The sequence below is a fragment of the Arvicanthis niloticus genome, unplaced genomic scaffold, assembly GCF_011762505.2.
Source record: "Arvicanthis niloticus isolate mArvNil1 unplaced genomic scaffold, mArvNil1.pat.X pat_scaffold_226_arrow_ctg1, whole genome shotgun sequence".
Classification (NCBI taxonomy): Eukaryota; Metazoa; Chordata; class Mammalia; order Rodentia; family Muridae; genus Arvicanthis; species Arvicanthis niloticus.
Window position 1 is genome coordinate 82,690 of NW_023045894.1, and position 15,775 is coordinate 98,464.

Below are 15,775 nucleotides of genomic sequence, written 5' to 3' on the forward strand. Positions count from 1 at the left end.
GAGCAAGGAAACCAAGTATCCAGAAAAGCTATCAAGGCAGGGCTCTGGCTGTGCACAGGGAGGAGCAGGGTGGTGAGGGTTGCTGGAGCTAAGAAGCAGGAGACAGATCCATGGTGCACAGAAACTCTCCTCCACAGAGTGAACAATCTCTAACCCCTGCAGGATATACAATACTCGTTCATGGAAGTAGTGGATACAAAAGTGACTACACCACAAGCTTGTGGAATGCCTGTTAAGTCATTTGAGGACAGGGCTTTAAAAGGTGCCATAGGATTCTAAGAAAGTGAAAAAGAGAGTTGGAGAAATGATAAATAAAATCCAACCCCTTTATTCTTCATTCTCAACTTATGAAGGTAAACTGTCTAGCAATAAATAAATGACTATCTCTATCTACTAGTGCAAGATATTAGTCTATAGATGAATTGTAATCTGATAGATTGAAATGTTTAAATCTGATGGTCTGTTTGTGTATGTATATATCTGTATACACACATATGCATACATACACACATCAATAAATAAGTGTTGGGGCTGGAGAGATGGCTCAGCGGTTAAGAGTAGTGGGTGCTCTTCTAGAGGTCCTGAGATCAATTCCCAGCAACCACATGGTGGCTCACAAACATCTGTAATGTAATCTGAAGCCCTCTTCTGGCATGCAGGTGTACATGCAAATAGAGAATTCATATACATAAAAATGAATCTTAAAAAAATTGTCATAAATTGTGGGGAGCTGACAGAAGGCGGCTATCATCCGTGCAGCCATCTTGAGCCATATATCCTGACAAGAGACTTGATTACAATAACCTACAACAGCTGAGCACACTCTGATAACATCTTGTTTTAGATACCCAGGATTTTCCCTTGGGTGTGTGAGACTGACTTAAAGGTGTGCAACTTAAGGGCGTGACTTAGAGATCAGATTTAGAGACAAGACCTAAGGGCATGACTTAAAGGCAAGACTTAAAGGCGTGCTTAGAAGTGAGACATATAAAAGGTGAGAGGCAAACAGAAGAAATTATTATTAAGTATGGAGCAGCTTGGGGCAGTGCAGGCTCTAACAATTTAGCCTCCAAGGCTTTTGGCAGTGTGGGTTCCAACATTGACAGAGCGGTTCAAGACATTTTGGCCCCCAAGTGCGGTGAGGTTCTTTACATTTTTGGCGCCCAATGTGGGGTGGCTCGGGCTGCAACAATAACTAAATAAATAAGTGTTAAGTTTCTTTTTTAAAAATTTAAAGAACTGGAAAGATTATTAAGGATAATTTAATTGGGTAAAGGCACCTTCTGCCAAACCTTACAACCTGAGTTCTTCAAACCCCACATAAAAGAAGAAGAGAATCAGTTCCCACAAGCTGTCCTCTGACTGCCACAAGAATATCATGGCATGTGCTCTATCTATCTATCTATATCTCTGTCTCTAAATATATAAAAATGAAAAAATTAAAAGAAAACTCTTTGAACTCTTAAGTATGTTCTAACAGGAAGACTTGATTAAAGTTTTTTAAAGTGTACTGCTTTGATCTTTTGACTTTGGAAGTCACATCCCTTAAACATGTTAGAAACTCCAAGGGAGATCATAGTGAGCATAAGAACATATAGGTGGGGTCTAAGAGAATTAGCCAGAGAAGAACACCTAAACTTGTTCTGAGTGTCACCAGAGTTTTCTCACTCAGCCATTCAACAAACTCTGGCAGAACACCGACGACACAGGTCCAGGTGTGCAGCATGGCAATGCCTGCCCTGAACTTTGACCTTCTACAGAAAAAAATCAAACAAGCATTACATATGGCAGGCATCCCGCCTGTGGTACACAGCCATCCTGGCATTCACTTTTGGGTACTGAAACTCCTCGCTTGTGTGTGGCAATGAGACCGGTGACAGCATCATCTCCACAGAGTATGCTGCAGGAGTGCTTTCCTGTGCACACTCTCTCTCCACCTTTCCTTCTGGCTTGCTGTGGTCAGGCCAACTGCCAGCTTCAGAGGCACCCTGTGGAGAGGTCCTAGAGAGGAACTAAAGGCAGCTTCCAGGTACCAGCTAGCACCATCTGAGGCCCTAGGATCAACAGCCCAGAGAACCACATTCTGCAAACAGCCACACAAATAGACTTACAATGAAACTCTTTTCAGTAGAGTGCTGAGGAGACTAAGCACTGGCCACAACCTAGGAGGGGACAAGGTGCAGCTCTATCCAGATGCCTAACAAACACAACCTATGACGTAAACAGTCTGATGTTAAGATGCTGGGTGCTAGAGCAAATACCTTACACAGTTATGCATGGATGATGTTTAAAAGATGCTTAAAAACAGCAGAGTAATGCTGGGGAAGAGAAAACAGAAGTAAATTTTATGGACCCCCCAGACAGAGTTATTAAATTAACAGGCTGGAAAGCCAAGGACGGGTAAGATTCTGCACAGAGCCTTACCAACCTAAGACAGAAATGCATTGCTTTTGATAATGCATATTCCATGACGGGTAAGAAAGGCATTCTTCTCAGAACAACCTAAGACTGGCTCAGTCTTATTAATGAAATAAAAAAAAAGGGGGGGGGGGAGGCAGAGAGCCTTTTTGGCTACTTGGCAAGAAGCTAACATGGGCCAAGGACAAGGAAATGGGCTGCTTGGCAGGAATCTGACATTAGGCTAGAACAAAGAAGTAATTTCAGGTAGGAATCTAAATCTTAGGCTAGAACAAGAAAGTAGGCTTCAGACATGAAAATGACCTTGGGCTGGGACAGGGAAGTAGGCTCAGATACTTTGGTCATTCTGATAAGCCCTTAGAAACAGTGATCACAGGAGTATTCACGTAATTGAGTTTAATGCCTTGCTTTTTCTTTGACTATTTGTGTTTATTGTCTTTCTTGTTCCTTGACTATTTGCATCTTGTATTGCTAGACCCTCAACCTAGAACTGACCTTAATATATGCATGTAATTAAAATGGTATAAAAGCTTAAAGGAAGAGGGGGGATGACACAGGGGGTTCTAGAGAGGGGAAATGGGGAAAGGGGGTAACATCTGTACTGTAAATAAATAAAATAGACAATAAAGAATGTAAAAAACAAAACAAAAAATGAATAAAAAAACTGGAATATGAGGGTTTTTTTTAATTTTGTAGGACACACAAATCATGAGTAGATTGCTCAATTTGTTTGCTCACCTTATTTATCCAAAATAAAAATATATTGACTATATTTTCTTTTTAAATAAGAAGTGAATTTTAAGAACAAGTATAATAAAAGATTAAATATACATGTTTACAACAGCACAATTCATAAACATCAAAGGTAAAAACAACTGAAGTGTCATGAATTAGTGACTAGAAAAATCAAGATGTGGTATGTCTAGCCAATGGAATATCACTCACCCATGAAAAGGAATCAAGTACACATACATCAACAGGTCTGAAAGCTATTCTGCCAAGTGAAAGCACCCAGTCACAACCATTAGGGATGTGCTGTGACCACCTGCAGTGTGCAGAAAGAAAATCTACAGGAACCAAAAGAAATTTAGAGGTCACCTAGGCTACATGAAGAAAAAAGACTAATGGTGACTGAGCATGAACAACCTTCCTGGAGGGTGACAGAATCATTGTAGGTCATGGTGTTGGTTGTAGAAATCAGCCACTTAACTGATAATCATAAACTCAGACAATTAAAACACATAAACTAATGTAAAACATAATAAAAAATTAAAAATTGGAGCAGGATATCATTGAAAATACATTAGCTGATATTTGAAATTGGAATGGTGCTTACCATTCCTGGGAGAAAAAAAATAAAAAGCCAGTGCAGAAACGTATGCCGAGTGTGTCAGACAGGAGTGTGCCCGGTGTGTCTGCATTACAGCAGAGGAGCCAGCACAGCTAAGCCCAGTGCAACAAAAGCAGAAAAGGAAGTAAGCAGAATCTGAAGGATGGAAGGTGTGATAAAACAAGGTGTGGTTCACATTACACTGGAGATCACAGCTGAGCTGACGTAGGGGGTGGGGCAGGGGTATATGAAGTTTCCGGGCAGAGGAGGGCTATAATCTACTTTATATTTCAAAAGGATCACACACTGCAGAGGTGTGTAAGAAGCAGCTACAGCTGCACATGGCAGCAATCCTTGTAACCACAGCACTCAGGAAAGAGGGATGGAAGGGTTCTGAGTTTGAGGCCAACCTGGGCTGTGTAGCAACTTCTAGACCACTGTGAGCTATGAAACGAGGCCTTGCCTTTACAGAAGGGCTGGGGAAGGACAAAGGCTCCAGACAACCAGCTGTACCCAAAGCAGCTGACGCTCTTGTCTGACTGGGGCACTGGAAGTCTCTCCCTAAGTGAAGGTGGGCCATGTCAGCATCTTAACCATGGCCTGCCAGCCCCACCTGCATCAGGGCCCGTGTGATATGGAGAACACAGGCAGTCTTCAGGCAAGCTCCCTAACTTCTGAACATAGGAGACTGGGGATGAAACAAATGCATACTTCTCCTGTGATATTCTTTACAAATAATAAGTGTGCTCACCATTAGTTCTCTTCAACCTCTGAATTATGAGAAAGTGCACAGGTCACCTGAGCCATCTGTGTGTGAGGTAATGACCATCTCAATGCTCTTATCTCTTTAATTTCATCACAGATGAATAACTCCCCTACCTTTCAGCACTTACCCAGTTGTTTTTCTTCCCAGCATAAATTTCCATGTTTTCTCCATACTGAGGCTCTTCCAGGAGCGTCTGGTACTCAAACATGAGGCGTGAGCTCTCACGGAGGCGACCGCACTGAAACTGGTGGTACTGCTGCACCAGCTCCTTCACCACGAGCAACAGGCACTCAGGGTTTGAAGGGTTCCAGGAGGCAAGGTTCTGTGGAGCCATAAACAAGGACCAGTGAAAACCAGTTTTATACAAATCCCTCATCACAACTGCACATCAGAGCAGAGGAAGGAAGCAACAAAAGTCTGAGAGCCAGACTCCTGACAGCTGTTCACACAGAGGCAGGGCCAGTAACCAGCAGCAAAGCGGGTACTGCCAACATGAAAAAGCAAAATTCCCAGAAGACTGATTTTGATCCTGAACACAGAATTTGTGTTTTATTCTTTTATAACCTTTGGTTTTTTAACAAGCAGCATCTAAATTCTGCATTCTATACAAAGTAATTTAATTCCACATTGCAGATTGTCTACATCTGTAACACAAAATGTAGATAAATACTCTGCAAACAACAGCATTACACAAAAATATACAAAGAATAGTACGGAGCAAGGATAGAAATGGAGAAAATACATCTAGGAAATGCAGGATTCAAAGGGGAAAAGAGAAGGAGGGGAGAGCCAGCAAGTGTCTAGCAGCCAGCCTCACATGTGTCCGTTCATTCTTGCCTCCCTATGTGCCAACTGTGCTGGTCCTGTTATATCAGCCATTGGTCTAGACAGCGAAGAAAGAAAGCCAAGTCTATTATCAAACTGAGACTGCATAGTAGTGAGGGATACACTCACTACGTGACTACAGTACAGCTGAAGCCATGTCCTCTCTTGACTGTGTGTCAGTGGTGCCCACCAACGCTTCTTCAGAATAAGTGAAAACAGCACAATAAAAGGGACACAGAGAGTATCTTAATGTGGTCCTGGAAATACTCTGACATCATAGATCCCTGAAGGATCCCCAGGGGTCTTACAGGCCCACTTGAAGAACTATCACACTACACTGTACTCCTTTAAAGACAACCTACACATAGCCCATACCTGAAGAAAATGAACAAACAAAACAAAAGAATGGATTCATGACAAGGAGGCTGACGTCCTTGGTGTCCATGGTTTCAACATTCAGAGATTCAACAACTGGAGATTAAAATCATTTAGAAAAAAAGTGTTTGTACTGGACTGACATCTTTCCTTGTCCATTATTCTCTATACAATAGAATAAAACCATTTAGGCACTATTTATATTATAGGTGATGTGCACTGATTACTACAAACGCCACATCATTTTATACAAATTGTCAGCTGAAGATTCTGGGATTAATGGCATCTCTTGGCACTGATTTCCTATACACCCAGGACAATGGTACTATGCTCTTCTGCACAGTCTAACTGACAGGGATTTGATGACGGTGGGGAAGTTATAGGCATCCCTTCACTGATAGGAAGGACAGAACCAAGCAGATATTTGCAAAAGGAGGAAGAACAAATTCTTTGCCATCACACAATAAAGTAGGCATGGTGGCATAAAGTGATTTGGTTAGAAGAACAGAGTAGTCCATGGCAAAGCTCTTGGTGTTGACAGTCCAAGATTCCTTTGAGCTATTCAAAACCTCAAAATATTAGCAGGATGTACAAACATAGGCCAGAACTGAAAATGGCCATTACGCAGCCTGCTAGGTGTTTCCTTCAGAGATCAATCACACTGACAAACAGGAAAGATAATGACTTCTTACATCTTAGTTGAGCATGCCCTCCCAGGCTGCCTAGAGTACAAGAGCAAAAGAAAAAAGCTTTAGTCACCTCAATTTCTAATTCTTAAAAACGTACCATTTTTATTCAGAGTTTGGAACATGTCAAGCCCATATCCACACAATAAGAAAAAAAATCATAAAAAAGGCAAACATTTCTTGAGTAATTGATATTAATTTCAAACCATTCAACCTAATTGTTAAATTCACAGTATAAACATGCCAACCAATACCTCCTTCCTGTTAAAACATGGCCTCCCAATACCTGGAAATGCCTCTAACCTTGACCATTCAAACACAGTTAGGTGGAAACCATGCCCATCCGTGCAGGTTTGGACATAATAAACTAGCTAAAAATTTATTTCTTATGACTATGTGATTGCTTTTGTTAGGCAATCCGTGTTTAAATCACTTTATCTAGAAGGGAAGAGCATAGAAAATACAAAATGTTTTAGTTATATATATATATATATATATATATATATATATATACTCACATACACATACACACATATATATAAATATCATATATATCATATATATCATATATATCATATATATGTAATATATATCATATATACATATATAAATATCATATATATCATATTATATATACATATATAAATATCATATATATCACATTATATATGTAATGTATGTTATATATACATATATAAATATCATATATATATATCATATATATATATATATATATATATATACACAAATATATATATAAATAAAAACTTTTAGTCTTAAGGTTCCTTAAGAGTAAGTCTACTAAAGACTAAGACATATTTTGAAAACAATGTCTAGCATACAGGACACTGGACTTCTCTTGAGCAATTCTCTTGAGCAATAAATACAGAAGACATTTTCAGGACTCTCTATGAAAAAGGAAAATATAGCTGCGTTCCTATTCATAAAGTTCTGCTCTGTTTTATTTTTGCTAATGAACAAAAGAAGACAACTGAAATGAAGATGGCCACAAACCAGAGGCAAAGGTCACATAATATACTATCAAAAAAGAAATCTAAAATGGATTCTAAAATGAATAATAAATAATACAATTGAAGAAAATGATCAATTACAGTCAATAAAAATAACCAAAACCCCTTCCGGTCTGGGCCAGAGCACTGAGCAGATCTTGGGTGGCAGTTCTGCCCCCAATCTCTAAGAACCCAGAGGAAGCGGGGATCCCAAGTGCTCTAACTCAGGCAGTATCTTAGGTAAGCAGACAGCAATGTTCACCCCAAACAGGGAGTAACTGGGACCCACAAGGACCCAGGAAGTCACTTCCGGCCCGGAACACTGGTTCCTTCTGGTCTGGGCCAGAGCACTGAGCATATATTGGGTGGCAGCTCTGCCCCAAATCACACAGAACCTAGAGGAAGCTGGCCTCCCCAGAACTCTAACCTGGGCAGTATCTTAGGTAAGCAGACAGCAATGTTCAACCCAAACAGGGAATAACTGGGACCCACAAGGACCCAGGAAGTCACTCCCAGCCCAGAGCACTGGTTCCTTCCGGTCTGGGCCCAGGAACTGAGCAGATCCAAGAAGGTAGCTCTGCCCCAATCTCTAAGAACCCTGAAGAAACAGGGCTCCCAGGGCTCTAACCTGGGCAGCATCCTGTCTGCGCTTGAGCACTGAGCAGATTTTGGGCCCCAGCGCTTACCCCAGTAGTTACACCCACCCCACAAAGTTCTGATACAACCAAGATAATAGGAAAGACAGGCTCCAGTCAGGAACAGGGCAGGTAGCACTAAGGAGATACAGATGGCAAAAGGCAAGAAAGCACAAGAACATAAGCATCAGTAACCCAGGGTACTTGGCATCATTAGAACCTAGTTCTCCCACACTAGAAAGTCCTGAATTCCCCATATCACCAGGAAAGCAAGATTCAGATTTAAAATCACTTATAATGATGATGATAGAGGACTTTAAGAAGGACATAAATAACACTCTCAAAGAATTTGAGGAGAACACAGGTAAACAGGTAGAAGCCCTTAAAGAAGAAACACAAAAATCCCTTAAAGAATTACAAGAGAACACAACCAAACAGGTGAAGGAATTGAACAAAACCATCCAGGACATAAAAATGGAAGTAGAAACAATCAAGAAATCACAAAGGGAGACAACGCTGGAGATAGAAAACCTAGGAAAGAAATCAAGAGTCATAGACACAAGCATCACCAACAGAATACAAGAGATAGAAGAGAGAATCTCAGGTGCAGAAGATACCATAGAAAATATCAACACAACTGTCAAAGAAAATGCAAAATGCAAAAAGTTCTTAACACAAAATATCCAGGAAATCCAGGACACAATGAGGAGTCCAAACCTAAGGATAATAGGTATAGATGAGAGTGGAGATTCCCAACTTAAAGGGCCAATAAATATCTTCAACAAAATTGTAGAAGAAAACTTCCCTAATCTAAAGAAAGAGATGCCCATAAACATACAAGAAGCCTATAGAATGCCAAATAGATTAGACCAGAAAAGAAATACCTCCTATCACATAATAATCAAAACACCAAGTGCACAAAACAAAGAAAGAATATTAAATGCAGTAAGGGAGAAAGACCAAGTAACATATAAAGGCAGACCTATCAGAATTACACCAGACTTCTCACCAGATACTATAAAAGCTATCAGATGCTGGACAGATGTCATACAGACCCTAAGAGAACACAAATGCCAGCCCAGGCTACTATACCCAGCAAAATTCTCAATTACCTTAGATGGAGAAATCAAGATATTCCATGACAAAACCAAATTTACACAGTATCTTTCCACAAACCCAGCATTACAAAGGATAATAGCAGGAAAGCTCCAATACAGGGAGGGAAATTATATCCTAGAAAGAGCAAGAAAGTAACCCTCCTCCAACAAATCCAACAGAAGATAGCCACACAAAGATAACTTCACCTTTAATAACAAAAATAACAGGCAACAACAATCACTGTTCCTTAATATCTCTTAACATCAATGGACTCAGTTTCCCAATTAAAAGACATAGGCTAATGGACTGGATACATAAACAGGAACAAGCATTTTGCTGCATACAGGAAACCCACCTCAGTGCAAGACAGACTCTACCTTAGAGTAAAAGGCTGGAAAACAATTTTTCAAGCAAATGGTCCTAAGAAACAAGCTGGAGTAGCCATTCTAAAATCTCCAGCCCGAGAACACAAAGGGGGGGGGGGAACTCATGGCTCCACCTGTATAGGTAGTTGAGGGTGGCCTTGCCAGGCATCAGTGGAAGTGGACAGCCTTGGTACCTGAAAGTTTGGATTCCCTAGTGTTGGGGAATTGCAAGAGCAGGGAGGTGGGAATGAGAGGATGGTGGGAGCACACCCTCATAGTAATTGGAGTGGGGAAATGGGGTAAGGGGCATCAGTGGACGTGGAGGGCCTAGGTGCCCAAAAGTTTGGATTCCCTGATGTTGGGAAATTTGAGAGCAGGAAGGCAAAATTGGGAGGATGGCGGGAGCACACCCTCATAGAAACTCCCAGAATTATATGGATTAGACATGACAGAGGCAGGCCGCCAGAAGACTAGATTCCAGAATTCAAACAATTATCTTGATACTAAAATTTGTTCTGAGAATGTTTATATTGTAGAATACATAGCCTTGGTGTATCTACTCATCAGGCAAGCTGAGCAGACCTGCTCGAACCTCTGATGTCCTGGAATTCCTGATGGATGCAGTAAAGACACAGTGTCAGAGGCTTATCAATTTACTCTTCCCCCAACCCCTCTTCTAATATCTCAACACCGATAATCAGCTTGAAGAAGTTAATGAAGAGTCAGCGCCCCTAGTCCCTGGGCTTGGGGACTGAGGTGGATAATATTGGGCTGCCTTTCTAGGGAAAAGTAGTGGTTTTGGTAGAACAGGAAGGATTAGCTAGGATTTATTGCATAGCCATAACCTACTGGTAGAAATATGTATAATTGTTATTAAGATGAAGTTATAATTTCTTAAATGGTACAAAATTTACTTTGATTTCAAATTTCAGGTTTTCATTGGTACGAGATTCTTATTAATATAAAAGTGAGATGAATATTACTATCATAGGCATTGTGCCTGTATAACACATTTAAAAATACAGGCTTAGACCCAGTCCTTCTTTAACTTTTTTAACTTATTTGAGATGGTTAGCCTGTGAGTTAAGGGCCTATAGCAAATTCGTGGCTTTGAGTTTATTGTTAGGGTGTTTTCTATATTTTCTTTAGAAATAGCTGAGAGGAGTTAACAGACAACAGTCCAGATTGCCTTACATAAATAGTTGGTTTTGAAAACATCAGAAATCCACAGAATTGACATTACAAACATTTCTGTATTAATGTTCATTTTTATTAGAGACCTGTCTGCTCCTGACAGCTTCCTGTCTTGATTCTAAGAAGAAATTGAGCATCTTTGGAGTTACTCCAATTGTGTCAGCCACTAGGCAAGAATTGCCTCTTTCCATCTTCAGACAAATCACTGTCCAGAAAAGAACACACTTGCAGAATAGCCGACTGATTATATCTGCCAAGACAGAGTGATCAGCCCTTAATAATTCTACATCACTAGGTCTGTCAGATGATCCTGGGCCAGAAGGCTCAAGATGGGATGCTCCAACGTTCTGTAGTATAGGGACTGTCCAGGTGTTCAGTGGTCTCTATAAATTGGCTATGTTTTAGAAGCTATGCTTTGTGCTTCCCATAATTTCAGTTAACTCAGTCATTCTGGATTTCTTATGGGGTTGAAAACTTATAGTCTCATAGCCAATCCTTGCCTTTTACTTTGAGAGAAAAGATTTGAGAGGATGGTTTTCAGCTGACATTCATTCTAAAGCCAAGAAAAAAAAAAAAAAAAAGCCAGGTTCAGAACTAAGTCTTTTATTTAGGAGAAATGACAGAGGTTCTGCTTAGTCAAGAAAATGATGGACTTGGGTATTAGGTCTATCTTGCACCTTACTGACATAAATTGGTATAGTTATGCTCTAACTGTATTTTGAGAGAAAAGTTTTATTTTAACAGGAAGGGTGATATGTAGGAGGAGCTAAGGTGGGAGGAGTAAGGAGAGGAGGAGTAAGGAAAGGAGGAGGAGAAGAGGAGGAGATAGGTGATGAAAGAGCAAGAGAGAGGGGTGCCAGATGGAGGCAGATCTTCACATGTCTCCACCAGTCAAAGATAGTTGATATATCTAGGTTGGGTATTAGGTTACACTTCTGATTGATATTGAGCATTACCAAATTTATAAAGCCATTGGTTAACATTAAAAAAATTGTATAAAAGCAAAAAGGAGAAGGGGGTATGGGATAGGGGTTTTCTAGGGAGGGGAAATGGGGAAAGGGGATGGCATCTGAAATGTAAATAAAATATCCAATAAAATATATTAAAAGTTTAAAAAAACAAAACAAAAAACAAACAAACAAAAAATAACTAAAGAATTAACTAACAGTTTCAAAGAGAAACTTAAAGTGTTTTCACTAAATACCTCAGATGCAGGGTTGGGGTGGGGTGTCTATTTAACTAGTGGAGTGCAGAGACTAAAACTGTATAAATGTAAATCTGCCCCTGAGCCCGCAGTTTAGTTCACTAAAATATTAGTGATCCAGACGCACAGCCCACTTCATGGGAATGGTGATTCCCTGTCCTGCCCTGGCTGTCCTGTCCAGCTGCCTGACATGAACAACATTCATGTTGAAGTGACCCTCAACCTGCCATGTTTCTTTCTTCCTAAATCCACTCCACTCACGTCAGCAGCCCCACAGATGGGCCTCATCAACCCTCAGCTCTTTCTCTGTGCTTCTTCTGTGAGAAAGGTAATGAGTCATGGCAGCTTTAGAAACCCAGCTCACAGGCACCTCATGTCTTCCTCAGACCAAGTACTCATCACACTGAAGCAAATCCACACCTGAGAGAACATCAGCAATAGAAAAAGCTAGAAACAGTTGCCACTAGTCTGTGGCTTTGGGAAAACTGAATAGGGAGATAAAAAAAAAAAAAAAAAAACACATGAGACTTGGAACCATCACTGTCTAATAAGAAGGGGAATGACATCTCAGAGAAAACTCTCTTCTACAAAAATAAGTTTATGATAACATTTGTCTCTAAGAGGATGATGTATAGAATAAATTAGAAATTTAATAAGAAAAACTAATATTACCTAAAAACTTACAACAAAATCCTGCCTAACATTCTAGCATAAAGAAACATCAAAACCAAGGAACACATATAAAATATGAAGCCTTGTAGTAATCAAAGAAGTGTGACTTTAAAACATACAGAATGACAGCAAGTCTCCTGGCCAGCATTAAAGATCATGTGCCCTCCCCAACACAGAGACTCTGAAAGTCTTGCCCCCTTTGGGCGCCCTGCAGATCCACAGCTTTGCCATCCTGCACTTCCTGTTCTCTGGGTGAGACTAGTCCCAGACCAACATCTAGCAGGACTAATTAGTGTGGCATTTTTTGAGGACAGGGGGACAGCTCCACAAGTTGCTTCTTACTCCCATGTGACATTCTCATTTGTCTTTCCTCTCATATAGCACCCACACAAGAGAGTTGAGCCAATAAAATTAGCCAATTAACTAGTAATATTAAAAGTATCATTTAATGGGTACTTTAACACATGGGAGTGTAATATTCCACATAAAAATCATCTATGCACAAGAAACTTACTAGAAAAAAAAAGTTAGAAACCGATTCCTACAATTCAAAGCCATTTTGTAGGTTTTTAAAGCCTGATTTCCATTTTCTCTAAAATTTCTGTGTATGTGTGTATATGTTTAGGAATAAATGCATTCATTAACCACATGCCATAAAGGAAAAATATAAATGTTATAAAACAGTATAGAATATTCCCCATATTTAATTTCAATATTTGTGTGTGGTCCTGGGGACTGAACCCAGGGCTTGAGCATACCACACAACAAAGCACCTTCTATGTCAACCCAGTCTATTTCTGTTTGCAGTTTATGACATAAGACTTGAGTTATCTCTTCAAACAACTGAAATTTAGAAGGTTCTGAAGAAAAAAAAATCTTATCATTTAACCATAAATATGTATAATTTCACACCACCATTGAACTTGTTACTATTTCTATTGCAAGGCTCACAGAACACTTTGGGAATGTTAGTGGTTCAGGCTCTAGTGGCATGTAGTAGTCACAGTGGTCTCAGGAAATGACCAATGACATTTTCATTTTTAACAGAACAGAAACTGAACAAGCAGAAATGATTTAAATGTCAGCTGGGAGAACATACAAATGATAATAAAAATATCCCTGCTCTTGGCTTATTTGTAACACAACCATGTCAACAGTGAAAAATCTCTGTTATATCTTAAGATATAAAGAATTCTTCAATATAAAGAAATGAGACCTTAGCCTTCTTTTCATAACCCCTTCCTGCTTTTTAAAGCTAGTACAACCTGAGCATGGCGTGGATGACAAACTTAGGTCTACACACAGCAAGTCTGTTTTCTGTTCACATCACAATTCTTGAAATATTTACATAGTCATAGGGCTAGCAACAGCAGACCTCACTGCTGACTGAGATCACGTCCCGTGATGGCAACCGTGTTAGCTGACAGCTAATATCTGGGACCTTTATTCTTGAGAAGATTCAAGTACTAAGAACAAAATGAAGAGCTTGAAAGGGAAGAGAACACCGTGTGCTCTTGTAGCACACTCACAGTGGCAAACACTGGCAACGCAAGAAATTAAACAGGGCAGTGGTTCCAGGAGTCTAGCGGCTTTATTTTCAGATATTCTAGTGGCTCTCATAGGCAGGGCTTATTAAGCAGTTCAAGGCTGTTACTGTGATGTTTGAAGTTGTTAAATTGTATTCTTTCAAAACCAGGTAGAGCTAATTAGAAAAATATGCAAATCTCTAAGATGCAAATAAACAGTTAAGTACACCAGTAAAAAGTCATTTGAGAGATTAATAAGTAATAGTAAGAGTGGTCTTAGAAATGTAGCAAGGTTCAGTTTGAACACCCACCTAAGAAGGATGGCTGCATGCAAATGGAATGTGTGCTGGGAGAAGGAGGCAGCTCAGGGTCTGTGTTCAGTGGTCACTGCCCAACCATAGCCAGTGTGAGAAGGAAGCACCCTGGACAACCAAAACCTGCATGTCCAGAGCTCTCCAAGGTTCTGATCTGCTTCTCACCCAACAACCAGCCTCCCCAAGTGTGTATCTAAAGCTTCTTGTAAAAGGGATTTTATTCATTTTATGATTTTTGTATATAATTGGTTTGTTTGCATGTATGTACTGCACCATGGGGGTGTCTGATGCTTGTGGAGGTCAGAAGAGGGCACTAGATTCCCTGAGATTGGAATTACATCTGGTTGAGAGCCACCATGTGGATACTGGGAACAGAACCTGGGTTCTTTGCAAGAGCAACAAGTGCTCTTACCCACTAAACCATCTCTCCAGACCCTAAAAAGAATTTTTAAATGACTTGCAGGATGGCATCCATCAATCCAATCCCTGGCTTTACAGTAAACTAGTAACCAGTGAAGTCACTGGCTGCAAGTATACTATGACCCGGACTCCCATGTCAATTGGGAATGAGAAGTAGACAGGTAAGTATACTGGAAGTCGAAGGCAATGTCTCAGGGAAAATATACAAATATCTTACTAGTGAAAGTCATTTTCCATGTATTTTTGTGATAGTACTAACTAGTCTTGTAAAATAAAGAACATGAAGAAGAAGAATGCATAAGTCTGAACTTGAAATTCAGTCTCCTACCAGGTTTAAACCACCAAGTACGAGGAGGGTTCTAGAGTATCTTCAAATATCTACCACAAAATGATAGAGTGATGTCTCAGTCCAGAGCTTCTCTGGAACACTGGCTTAATTTCTTCAGTAGGCAAGCAAACCTTAGGTCTAAAAAATAAGGAAGCATATCAAAATTGTAGCTGTGGCTCCACTTAGAAAATTCAAAACCCATATTGCCTGTCCTTGCCCACCACAAGTTCCTGGACAGACTATCTTCCCGTTACTCTTAGAAGAAAAGAAGGACACGGCTCCACTTCACACTCGACTCCCAGTTCAGTGAGATCTTGAGGATCATAGGGCTCACTTCTAAGTTGTATTTCTTTCTTCAGACTTGATGGTAAACAGAAAGAAACGAGGGTAAAGAATACGGAGGAAAGACATTGTGGAGAGCATCTCTTGATCCATCCTTCCTTCCTCTCAGAAGCATTCTCCAACGGGACAGAAATGAAAAGGCAAGTAGGGCCTCCGAGGAAAAGAGCCCTATCAGCGTGCAAATAACAGGATGCAAACATCCTGTGACGACATGTGAAAGAACACTAATCCTAACACATGAGCGTTCCTGAATATGATACAGGCAGC

General features: G+C 40.2%; 1 protein-coding gene across 1 annotated transcript in view; it reads right to left on the bottom strand.

The window, feature by feature from the left end:
* Positions 1–4,890, bottom strand: part of LOC117701723 (BRISC and BRCA1-A complex member 2-like) — a gene marked incomplete at its 3' end in the record, with an annotated part of 79,885 nt that extends 74,995 nt beyond the window's left edge. The window contains exon 1 of the mRNA XM_034493236.3: positions 4,642–4,890. Coding sequence (XP_034349127.3) covers positions 4,642–4,890 — 249 coding nt within the window. The remainder of the gene's footprint in view (positions 1–4,641) is intronic.
* Between the last annotated feature and the right edge of the window lie 10,885 nt (positions 4,891–15,775).